The sequence below is a fragment of the Clavelina lepadiformis genome, chromosome 2 (assembly GCF_947623445.1).
Source record: "Clavelina lepadiformis chromosome 2, kaClaLepa1.1, whole genome shotgun sequence".
Lineage (NCBI taxonomy): Eukaryota > Metazoa > Chordata > Ascidiacea > Aplousobranchia > Clavelinidae > Clavelina > Clavelina lepadiformis.
In genome coordinates this window covers 21,053,846-21,066,644 of record NC_135241.1, presented here as the reverse complement: position 1 = coordinate 21,066,644, position 12,799 = coordinate 21,053,846, and the positions used below count along the sequence as shown (strand labels likewise).

Genomic DNA, 12,799 nt, shown 5'->3' with positions numbered 1-12,799 from the left:
CTTGGTAAGTTGGATATTTTTTAGTGAAATGTTAGGACTTTAAAATTGCTCATGAGATTAGTTTTGTAACTTATTGAAACACATAACAAAATGGTGATGACTGGGGATGTTATGCTACCAGTCCACCTAAAGAAGATTCAACCTTGGATAGCAGACTTTCCACAAAGAAGATATACATGGCTTTCCAATGAAGAAATTGCTTCAATCCTAGTAAATTTTCCAAAGCATGCAGGGTGGATGACATCAACCAGGATGCATAGGTAAGTTAATACATGCCAATTTCTTTAAATTTTCAGTGTGCTTCCGGCATTTGGCAGTGTCTAATTAGCAAATGCCTGACGCCTATGGATACCTGATTGGCTAGTGTAAAATTTTAATGGCTAGTTGTAAGATTTTATTTTCATTTTTCAGACCAGAAAATGGCCGATTGTTGATGTTTAACAGGAAAAAGGTTAAGTATAGACAGGACATGTACATTTGGAAGACTAAAAGGAAAAGCAAATGGCCAAGGGAAGACCATGTTAAACTTAAGGTAGCCTATTAAATGTGACTAGTTGACGTTATGAAATTGAGCTAATGAATTAGTGTTAAACTGTACTGCTGTGATTTTTGGAATTCAATTAGTTTCATGTTACTGCCATAGTATGGCATTTCATTACTTTTAACTTGTTATTTAAAGAGTTATTTTGTTTTTCTGTTTATATCAGGCATGTTAATCTCGAGCTGCACTAGCTAGCATAAGCAGTGGTGGGATTCAGCCGGTTCGTGCAAATCGGTTCTTGGAAGTTTAATGATCTCCACGAACCGGTCGTTAACAAGCGTATGTATAGGCCTATGTTATATGAGCCCCGGGTCAATATGGCATGCTGCTAGTGAGAGAACCAGATGTTAAAATATTCGAATCCCACCACTAGCTGAAAGGCAAACTGCAGTGTGTTTTGATAGCAGTGCATGTGGCTTTATCTCACTTGTATAACCTTATTGAAGCTCTTTCATCATTTACTTATTTATTTCACTAAGCAACTGACACAATATTTAGAATTAGAAGACATATTCATTTACTAATAATAATGATTTGCCACACAGACCTGGACTGCTATGAGAAATCACTCAAGCGAACACCATCATTATATAATTTTTCAAAGGTTTAGTTTCAGCCTTGTTATCCAGTATAAAATAGCATTAGTTTTTATAGTCTTAAAATGTATATCCTATACGTGAATGTTATGTCTGGATATTTCACTGGTTTGTTGATCAAATGTGTCTGAAAAATGCCAAAACAACCAATACCTTGTAACAATATAACTGCACTGTAAATTATGACAAGTGATGCAACCCTTGTTTCATCAGGTTGGTGGTTAAACATGCAACCCACAGCTGCAAGTGTTGGGCACTTTTGCCTGCCTGCTTTGTATAATTTGTTTTGCATTATGGTTAGCATATATTTAATGTCTATAGGTAGTAAAATTTTCCTTTGGGAATTCGTTGAGATTAATTACAAGCTATAAATAATCACCATTAATAAAATTCTTAGGATGAGTGATTTTAATTTAGCCCTGCCAAGATTTCAGAGACAATCACAGGATAATCTGATAGGCTTACTGATACTTTAAGCAAAGTCGAGTTAGCATCATGAGCTCCATGTGAATTAGGAAATGTTTCAACAGTGTCATTCTGACATGCCGTTAGTTCGCTAAGAATATAGCTGTGTGAATAAAAAAGCAAAGAATCATACAAATTTTCAACTGTAGGGTTGGTGAATGTGAAATACCTTGTATTGTGCCTGTAGCCGTGTGAAATGGACGAGATTGCCAATCAATATTTATTGCTCTCAATCAATATTTATATGCTGGAAATTGAATGATATTTACTCAAGGTTTCCTATTCACATTTACACTTTCCTTTATAGGTTGAAAGCATCCCATGTATAGCTGCAATTTACGTTCATTCAGATGTGTTACCTACATTTCATCGTAGATGTTATTGGTTTATTCAGGTAAAAACTGTATATAGTTATCTTCTCTAACCTTCAGAACACAATATCCAATCTGAGGTTGTGAAAAAACAATAAATAAATAATTTTCATTTTTTTTCAAAATTTCAAATATATATGCCTAATTTAATAAATTAAAAACAAGTCCAGTGAAACAGTTTCATTGCAAATGTTCATATATCTTTATTGTTCCCCCAGTGTCCAATACTATAACTGACACTTACTTCACTTAATAAACAGCAATGTCCCTGCTGTGTGTAAATTATTTAAACAGCCGATTTGTTATTATGTGCAGCAATATTGTATTGCTTTCTGTACCGGAAGTGAATTGTTTCAAAAACAGCAAAATAAAAGTCTCGTAGTGCAATTTATGTTTAAAGCTGTCAGCTTTAAAACAAACCCAGTAAAACACAGTCTTGATTCCAAATCAAGTTCATTGCTAACTCGTAAATTTAAGTTCAACACAGGATGAAAGCATTTTTTGTCAAGCTTCTGAAGTCACCCATTTCTCCTTAACAATTGTAATTTGATTTTTCAAAGAATCCTGACGTAGTCCTTGTACATTATCTCAACTATCCCTACTTGGATGATGATGTCCATTTGAATAAAGACTTCTCACTCAATCAGCAATGTCAGCAATGGCAGGACTTAACCAAACAAGATATATTGCAGCAAATTCAACCAATGTGTAAGTCCAGTTTAAAAGCATTTATGTTTAAAAGTTAACACAACGGTTAGTTAGTTAAACTACTCCTACATCATGTAATCATATGCACATAGCAACATACTTCTAAAATATTCTTTAGTTTGTGACTTTAATTTGTCAATTTTTTTGAGCAGTTTCTAAAATGCCTTGGCCAAGAATCTCTGATCCCCCATTGGTAAGTTGGCAGATTTCATTTTTTGGTGGATTTGATAGTTAGCTGGTATATTGTCATTTGCGGCCTAGAGTCTACTAACTTAAATCTTTGCATTGTTTTTCTCAATTATCTAAAACAAACTTGTGGAAACTTTCAGACTGACAGATCCATGGAAATCATAACAAACAAATTGGTAGAAAAGCATTTTGAAACACTACGAAGTCAGGTTTACAAGAAATTGACCGACAGGTATCAATTACATTGAAAAGATTTTGAAATTTATGAATAAATGTCGTGAAGGGCTTTAGTTTTTTGTAGGTGTATTTGTACCAGGAACTACTGTAGTCATTATGCTTATGGTTTTGTGTATATGTAACAATAGGAGTTGTTATTTCTAGATGTAATGGACAGTTGAGAACGATTCAGCCAAAACCAACCGACATAAGCACATCAACGTTTTCCATTTATCCATCAAGACATATCAGCACTGAATCTACAGCGGATAACTATCCACAATTAAGCAATACAAACAACACCGATGCAAACTACACAGGGGTTAACTCTCCACTGCAAACTCACTTGTTACACAGCGGGAATACGTTAATCTTTTTAAGTCAGCCAACCAGGCAAAATGAGGATTTCAAACAACCCACAGTGGCTGCTGCCTGCCCTGGTAATGCACTTGTTTCAGAGCCATCAGAAGTTTCCACCCCGGTTGCAATTTCATTTCACCAGGACGTACCAGCAATACAGTTGGAGCATATGTCAAGCGGTGGAAGTGCAATGAATGAAAATGCATCCAATTTCTTTTTACCCTCTTTTACAACAGATGCTAGTTTGCAAAGCAACAGCACTTACTCAGAATCAGCAGCAAATCAAAATGCAAATGACTCCTCAATATCTAAAACTGAACCTAATGCTCACCAGTACCAGCAAATTATTGATCAAGCAAGTTTGAATCAGATACAGAGTACCAAGTGCCAGCCCAGCCAAGACATCACCTCTGGCTCATTAATCGAAAGCAAATCTCACAATGAGATGCAGAATATGTTGAAAATTTTTAACAAAAACGACAACGTTTCCAAGTTGCCGATGATGAGCTCTCTGCTGCCACATGTATCAAACGATGTAGGAAATATTAAAGGGAACACATCCGCCAATTTTCACAATGATCCTATTCTGACTCATAGCAATCTTTATTACAATTATGGTGAGTTTCATTGTATGTAATCAGTATATATACAGTTTGTAATGACTATTGGTGATTCCATTCCTGAATCATTTTGTTTACCCATCTCTGTATTTGAACATCTATTGTTATGTAATTTATGGTTATGGTATTGTCTTTTTGCTTTAAAATCATCTCTCGGAACAAAGAAATGAAAGATGTGATGGTCCCAAACTGCAGAAATTCTCTTCAGCCAGAGTTATCACCTTTTGTTGATCCAACGGCCAGTTCCCCATCAGTCTTATTTGATGATTTTGACGTTGATTGCCTTTTTAATACCAGCACATCCGTAGATTCCACATCAGATCAAGTAAGACGCACATAAATTGTTTTTGATGGATTACGATTATATTTTCGATCAAAATCTAATGAACTAATGCCACAAGTGACATTTTCGTTAAATATTGACAATGATGCTAACTGTTGGGTATGTTTTGTTAAGTTGATAATATCTTGCTTAAAGTGTCAATGTTCGCTTGGCTGTTTTGAAAACTTTGTGGTTGTTCGGCCTAACAGAATATCTATTGCTAGGCAACTTCTTCAACTGAAAGTGCTGTGGATGATTTTTTCCCTAATCAACTGTTTGAAACTGGTTAGTTCTGTGATATATGCATAACTTGCCATCGTGCATTACTGACTGTAAAGTTTGGTACTTTGAATTGTGGATAGTTTCATACATTATAGATCAGTGGAAACCATGTCTATGGTCATGGCACATAGACTATGTAATAGTTCTCTGTTAAATGTATGTAAACATAGCAGTACTGTGTAATATGGCGGTTGAAAAGCTTTAAAGTTGTGTTGTTCATCTGTTTACTGTAATCATCCGTAAATTCTACATACAATAAATAATTATGTGTTTTGAAAGTCATTATCAGCCAAGACTAAACTACTGAGTATACACAGTGTATGCTTAGTAAATAGAAAGTCTTACTTAAAAAATTTAACAAAAGCTTGGGCAATTGGCATTGTTTGGTTTTCAAACACAGGTTCTTCGGTCTTTCGAGTACCACAGCAGTTGGGACTTCAGTCTGCAAATAGTTGTCTTGACAACGATTTGACTGAGACGGCAGACGTTTGTCCTGCATTGCCATGTGCACCCTCTGACCAGATGACCCCTCTAGACTCAATAACTGACTACTCGCCAGATTGGTCATACACAGAGGTTAGCCTTACCTTGCTTTACGGTGCAGTGTACCATGAATAAGGTAGCATGGATTGCTAGGAATTTTACTGGTATTATTGGTATGACTGGTAAATGTCATCTAGAAATATTTTACTCCCAGGGGCAAAAATTGTGGTATTTGCAATTTTTGAGCTGTGAGAATCATTTTACAATAGTTACAGCTGCTTTACATAAATTGTGAAACGAAATTGTTTTTTTCTTTGAACTTTTCAAAGTAAAGATAACAAACATTAAATCTACTGAATATCAGTTTTTGCTTGAGGCAATGAATTTGCAGCGAAATCATGCATTTAATGAACTCCTTAATAGGAGATTGTTCTGTTTTACTCTAGCTTTTGTACTTGCTTCATCAAGATGAAACATTCTAGTATCAAATTGGTTCCATGTTATGTCAAAGATTAATGCCAGCTACATTTAATCATGCTTAGGGTGGTGTAAAGGTTTTGCTGACCGGAACTTGGACAGCGCATGGCGAATACACCTGTTTGTTTAATGATATCTCTGTTCCAGCCACACCCTTGCAGTCTGGTGTCCTTCGCTGTTACTGTCCAGGTAGATGGCGATATGAACTGAACATTAAAGTTTTTGTAAGGTTTCAATACAGTTTATTTTGTAACAATTGTTTTGTGGTTGTATAAACATGTAATTAAATATTAATGTTAGCAATTGAACTATTTACTTCCTGTAGGATATTATAGGCCATAACCTGCAAAGGCTGTAATCGCGTAATACCTTTCATTATTAACAACTTTTTATGATGAAATTTGTTATCTCTTGCAGCGCATAGTGCTGGGCATGTCAATTTGTTCATTAAACGAGACCGAAGAATTGTCTCTCATTCTGTGAAGTTTGAGTATAAGCCTGTGCCTGGCCCATATCATGATTTCAAGACACGTTGGCTACAGCTTAAAGGTAACTTTCCTCACTTAAATTATTTAATGGTGTCTTTCATTTATTATTAATGAATTTGTGCCAACAAAGTTTTAGAAGTATAATTTTCGGGTATTGGTTTTTTCTTTTGTAAAATATCCTGGGTAAATTCATTTTCTTGCCAGGAAATGTCATGGTTAAATGTCAGATGTCAAGTTTTAATTTTTAATGCACACTTCCTGACAGCGTGATGTTTCGTTTTCTTTTTTGTGTACCTGCATTATAGCTTATCTATATGCTTTGAAGCTTGATATACTCTTCTTTTTTAAAAACGGTCACTTATTATTGACAGAAGATGAATTTAAAATGTCGATTTTGGAACGCTTGGAACGAATGGAAGAAAGATTAAATTCAATGGGTTCGAACAGTGGAAGCACCTGCTATTCTGGTGGAAAAACTCTCTCTGGAGGGCTGCATAATGGTCACCAGGCTTTGTATCAAAGTAAACTTAATACCACTCAATATTAAAACTTCAATTTTATTGGGTAAAATCTGCTTGGTTATTATCATCATTGTTTGTTAAATCGTAACCCCATCTTGCCCCCGTAACCTTACACACAGCAAATTTTGCATAGGCGTAACTGACAAAGAAAAACCATCCACGTCGAAAGCTGGACTGGACTATGAAGAACGTGTCTCAATCTTATGTTCTCAAATAAGTTTGGCATTCAGTCAGCACACGGCAGACTGCAAAATACTTGTATGTCTTGAGAGAATTATTGTACAATGCGATCTTTATTGTCGTAGATAGATCTTAAGGTGAACTTTTTAAATATTCAGGAAAATGGCAATGAACAGGACAATTTTAACAGCTTAACAATTCTTCATTATGCGACTGCTCTCGGGTATTCTCGGCTGATTGGAAAGCTTCGCTACTTAAGGTTAGACCTCATTTACACCAAAAACCATTTATCTTTTCTCGCTGTGGCTGTATTGTAGTCAGGATTTTTAGTTTTGATCTATATTTAGATAGATTTTTATGTAGCATGCCGTAACAGGCATCACTACTGTTGTTTAACATTGTTCTATGACACAGTAATGCATCTGAGAATCAATTCCTTCTTGCCGAATGCAATCCATGTAATACTGATAGATTCGGCTGCACTCCCCTGGTGAGCATGTCCAATTGTTTGTAGTATCTTTTGTGTCACAACTCCCATGAAATGCAGTTGCTTGCATCGGGAAGCTGAGAACTACAAGTCAACAAGCAATATGTATATTTTTAGACGTGGGCCTGTGCTATAGGGCAATCGACCTGCGTAGATATTTTGGTAGAATGGAATCCACTTGTCCTCCAGTCACTAGATGTGCTTGGGCGTTCCCCTGTTGCAGTGGCGCAACTTAACGGGCATTTAGATATTTTTAACAGGTATTATCTGACAACAGGAAGTGCACTGTAACAGCATCCATGACCTGATATGACGCATGACACACTTAGTTTTGACATTTTTTAAATTATGCTGAACTATATACATGACATTACCTGTACCTCAGGCTTGAAAGATCCAGGGCAAACTCAACAAACAACGTTCAGCTACTGCAAGATGAAATTGAGGACCTTGAATCCAGTTCAATTGGTAAATATTTGTGTTAATGCCAACATTGAATATGTCATGCTTTCAAGTATGCCACTAATGCTTGTAGCACTTCCCATTTTTTTATAATAATTTTCTTCCCGAAGGAGATACGACGATATCAAGTGTGGTGGATACTGCAGACTCCGGTGAAGATTCCATGGAAACAGATGATAATTTATCATTTGAATCAGAGTTTCTGCCTTTTGCTCCAAATCGAGCTCCTAGCAGCCGCTTCTCAGTCGCTCCGAGTAACTTCGATAATGAACTGGATAACTCACAAGGGGTACGTGGAAGAGCATGTTCATTGTTTGATACAGGGTGACACAAAAAGCCTTCATCAATAAAAATCGAATAAGTTCTAAAATTTTATTTAGATTAACACAAAAATTCAGCTACATTAGGTTAAGTCTATGTAGCAGATATTTCCAAAGTTTCAAGTCTGTACCACAAAAACTCTTTGTTTAATTGGCGCCCAAAAACGTGCTCTAAATGAGCCCCCCCCGTTGCTGCAAGCACATTTGAATCCGGCGGGCAAAGTTCTCGATTGCCTTCCCACATTCTTCCCTTGGGATCGCTTTTATTGCTGCTGTGATTACTGCCTTCAGATCAGTGATAGTCTGGGGGTTGTTGCCATACACCCTGTCCTTAAGGTATCCCCACAGATAAAAATCTGGGGCGTTCAAGTCAGGTGAATGCAGTGACCATTCCGGGTCACACCTGCGGCTGATCAGTCGGTCAGAGAAACGCTGCTGTAGCCATGCCAATGATTCGTTTGAGGTGTGGGGGGTGGCACCATCCTGCTGGAATTGCTAGAAGTCCCTGACCTTCCTTTTCGTCGACCAAGTGCTGTCCAGAATTTGCCAAGCACTTGAACATATCGCTCGGTGTTGATTGTCACAGACCGCTCGTTGTCGTCCTCCAACCAGAATGGTCCAATGATGCCATGTTTGGAGATGGCGACCCATGCAGTGCACTTGACAGAGTGCAATGGCCTTTGCAGACAGTATACTCAGTGGGTGTGCTACCCCAGAAGATGTTGTTGTTAGAGTTCACATGACCTGACAGCAGAAAATGTGCCTCATCGGAAAACCAGACATGCCGCGTGGATAGAATTCAGCCGAAAATAGGCCTCAAATATAAATGTCTTTTGTTCAGTAGTCCATGGCATCTTTAAGTTGAAATTTCCTAAATTTTTAGAACATTAATTCTTCTTGGTAAATTTGAAAAATAAAAAGAATTGATTAATTATTTCAAAAGCTATTCAAGTTAGGTGATGAACGCTTTTTTGTGTCATTTAGCTAGTTTTGTTGTGCAATCTTGGCTTCGGTTTTACAGGCCGGAAGTGGCTCTTCTATTAGTCTGCCTCCATTTCGTCCAAATTGGTGCAGAAAAGAAAACTCACTCCCTCAACTGTTTATAAGTGATGGCTTTCTTCAAGGAGGTGAGGACGATTAAATCAATACTAGTCGAAAGATTTGTCTGGTTACTCGTTGTCCGAATAAGTCCCATTTTTCCAGATGAACCAGATAGCTTGGCAATGCTGGCAGAGCAGATTATAGAGGCTGTTCCGGATCACATCAAAGAGGAAGGAGAACGTCACGAAGAAGAAGGTAAAAATAGCAATCTTGCAGATAAAAGAAAGGTGCTCTGAACTTAATGAACATTTATCATTTCCTAGATCTGACTTTACGTTCTCTTCCATTTTATGTAAATTCTCGTTGTGGTGCCACCAGCTTTCAGCCGTACAGCATAGGCGAGGTAAGCTAGCCGTTCAAACCACTGTTCACAGTTTTTTCCACTTTTTGAAACCTTTTTTTATCTCCAGAATCTCTTTCATCGAGACGTCCCGGTGGTATCGAGGATGAATTGGAGGGACTTTCTTCAGCTTCCACCACGCCAGGTCACCGACGCCAGGTATCAGAGTCCGAGCGATTTTGAGTTCGACTCCCTTCGTTTGACCGAGCTTGAGCAGCGTGAGCTTTATCGAGCTGGTAGGACGATCTTGAACTCGTATTATCACCACGAGGTAATGGTCATGTATCACTGTATGTTGCTTCAGTATATCTTTCTTCTAAACTGTCTTGGCAATTATATGTTTATTTCCACTGCTTTGTCGGTACTGTAACGAAAACTAAATATCCTTTTCCGACAGGATTTACCACTTCCTGGAGATGTCGTCAAGGCGTCCATGTTCATTCAAAGATGTTACCGAAAATACAGAAAGGTATAATTTTCTATTGAAAATTTTCTTTCGTAGGAACTGTTGAAGTATTAGCTACAGTATTACGCTTTGTATGCCAGGCAAGTAACTTCAGCAATTGTGTTTATTTTAAGCGTACTATGGACTCAGACTGGGTAACGAACTCTATGTATATTTCTTGTTTACTTTAATCGACGTGTCACCTTCGATTTTAGCTGCATGGTAGTAATTTGTAATCAACAATCTGTCGACCACAGTGCACTGTCGATTCGCTATCCACCACGGGCAAAAGAGCCACAGATAATTATAAGAAATTTTTTATTGAAAGTTCGCCCTCAGTAAGAAGATGAACGAAGCGGCTGTTTTGATCCAAAGCAAGTTTCGTTCTTATCAAGAACAGAAACGTTTCCAGAAGAGTCGTCACGCGGCAATTCTCATTCAGTCGTTCTATCGGAGCTACAAGTACACTCGCGCCGGCGAACGAACGTCCAAGCGAGCAGTGAGACTCATAGAAGATGCCTTGAGGTACTAGGATATATACGCGTATGTCACTATTGTGACAGTTTGGATAACATTCAGTAACCAGGGACACAGCAATGGGTACATGTCCTCGCTCCAGGCTTTCAGGATGAGTCTAGCAATTCGTTACTTTTAAAGAATTACACGAACCTATTTGGTTGAGTGATATTCGAGTCGTTTCAATCAACTGAACTTCAAATCAACCTTTTCAGAGGTCATATGAGTAAAAAGACTCAACACCAAGCAGCAAGAAAAATTCAGCGATTCCTAAGACGTTGTCAGCACAGGTACAGCACAGGAATTGCATTTTGCTTTGGGCCATGGCCAAAATGTTTTTGCTGCTTAAAATCTAAAATCTAACCTTTGCATGTTGATATCATCTACACCAACATAGTCCCACTGACAGCTCAAATTTCAGTCACGTACGGGACTTAACCTAATAACTTAGCTGCCATCGTGCAAGCGGACTGTATGCAGAGCTGGGCAACCGCTCTTTTAAAAAGAGCGTCGATCTTACTCGTCAATAAGAAAAGAGCGTCGTTCATGTTTTCGCTCTTCTATAAAAAAGAGCCCGACCCAGCTCTGGCTGTATGACATCACACTCTTGATACATTCATTACCGCATTGTGCAAAAATTGCATGTGCATGCAGGCTACGTCGGCAAGATTTGTCACCCGGAACTGGCAAACATTTGCCCTGCATGACAGGATTCTACGCTTGCTAACTGAAGCACAGCCATTTATTTAACGAGGTGGATATTCCAATAACATAGTGGGTGTGATTAAAAAAGCTGGCTTTTTTGCTAACAGTGACCTAGTGCAGATTAACCTGGCGTCTATGGTAAGGCCAAGCCAATCAACGACGACTTTTACTCAACAATTTACCGACTTAGTCCGAAGCAGAGTACTTAATGTGATAACACTTATTCATGTGATTACTCTTACGGCTTTGTTCTTAACAATATGTTTTCTTAACAGATCAAAAGTTCCCAACCAATCTGCGTAAAAGGAACCCGGATGCGGAGATTTTTTGCGGAAGGTGTGGTAACTTTTCCCTCGACTTGCACTTGATGTAATTTCTGTAGTTGCACACTTCGTACTATAGTTTCATACGTTAAAGCAGTATTTACCCGAATAATCGTCTTCACCAGACGAACGCGAAACACTCTTTCGTCGATACAATTGGTGGTAAGACTGTATTAATTGCAAACTCGTCTTGCTACCAATCACTTCTTACGCGTACAACTGGTATTCCTGTGTTTGTTTTTTGTGTCAAAATTCTAATGCAGTTGTGAGTACAGAAAAAATAAATGTTCCTAGTTTTAAGCTGACTGCAACAGAGATCCGCTGCAATTAGAACTGAACCTTTAATTTCTGTATAATGTGTATCACTCGGATCATTCAAGGCAAATTCTTCTTTATGTCGTGTTTACAAGAAGGTATGGAATTCAGCAAGGACAGAGATCTAAAAAAGTTTGACTAGGTATTACGTTTCTCTCGCCACGTAACTTCGATTTAGATTATAGAAAAATCCAATGATATTTAAGCATGTTTCCGAAATAGGTTCGGTACAAAATCAAGTGTCCAATTTTGTTGGCAGGAAATAAACGACGAGATGAATAAGATGAAAGGGAGTAGGGGCTGTTGATGCTTGTGTACCCAACTTTGCTTAAAAAAACATTTTTGATGATATGAGATAGTTTATGGGCTCCCTTCAATTTCAAGTTAAATAGCTTCCAGTGTTCTTTGAAGCAATGAAATTCCATATTGCGATCAAAATTTAGACTCGTATTCGGGCTGGTTAAGCATTCTGTTAGATGGGAAACTTTATCTGGCTTGCCTGGTATCGAAAGACAACATGCGCCGAAGCACAGATATAACTTGATGTGGAGAGACGTCTCTGAAGAGTGTGTGCGCCTCCGAATCTACAAAGCAACTGTTGCTGAATATGATCTGGGAACAATACGTGACTATTTTCGGCAATGATCATGGCGCTCTACCGTTATTTAGCGGTTGGCAAAGACTTCACAATGTCTTTTGTGTGAAATTTCATTATTTTGTGTTTCAAGTATTTTTAAAGAATGTTTGGCGAAAATTACTACATTGAAGATGGAAATACAATCAACATTGAATTTGCTGTATTTTTGTCTAGTAGGCCTACAGTAGTTGCAATAAAAAATAAACCTATTATTGAAATAATAACAAAATATAAAATCTTAATTATGTTTCGGATCAGGTTGCGGTACAATAGCGCACTGCCTGTTAAGGGTTTAAAGCTAGAGCTGGAAAAATATATCCGGCTAGCGA

The 12,799-nt window shown here is 37.8% G+C and overlaps 1 protein-coding gene across 4 annotated transcripts; it reads left to right on the top strand.

The window, feature by feature from the left end:
- On the top strand, positions 1-11,818 carry LOC143445851 (calmodulin-binding transcription activator 2-like). Of its 4 annotated transcripts, none has more exons than XM_076945198.1 (29): positions 1-260; positions 412-532; positions 1,910-1,996; positions 2,534-2,681; positions 2,834-2,874; positions 3,011-3,102; positions 3,252-4,063; positions 4,231-4,391; positions 4,613-4,673; positions 5,071-5,246; positions 5,696-5,819; positions 6,048-6,179; positions 6,493-6,639; positions 6,773-6,897; positions 6,978-7,078; positions 7,234-7,309; positions 7,424-7,566; positions 7,692-7,774; positions 7,879-8,057; positions 9,110-9,215; positions 9,292-9,384; positions 9,453-9,532; positions 9,600-9,800; positions 9,927-9,998; positions 10,109-10,129; positions 10,303-10,499; positions 10,706-10,780; positions 11,145-11,244; positions 11,471-11,818. In XM_076945198.1, the coding sequence occupies exons 1-28, from the start codon at positions 91-93 to the stop codon at positions 11,215-11,217; spliced, it is 3,897 nt and encodes a 1,298-aa protein (XP_076801313.1). In that variant the 5' UTR covers positions 1-90; the 3' UTR covers positions 11,218-11,244; positions 11,471-11,818. The 4 variants fall into 4 exon arrangements, with proteins under 4 accessions (XP_076801313.1, XP_076801312.1, XP_076801314.1 ...); XM_076945197.1 differs by having other exon boundaries at positions 6,490-6,639; XM_076945199.1 differs by lacking the exon at positions 10,109-10,129 and having other exon boundaries at positions 6,490-6,639.
- Positions 11,819-12,799: the final 981 nt, after the last annotated feature.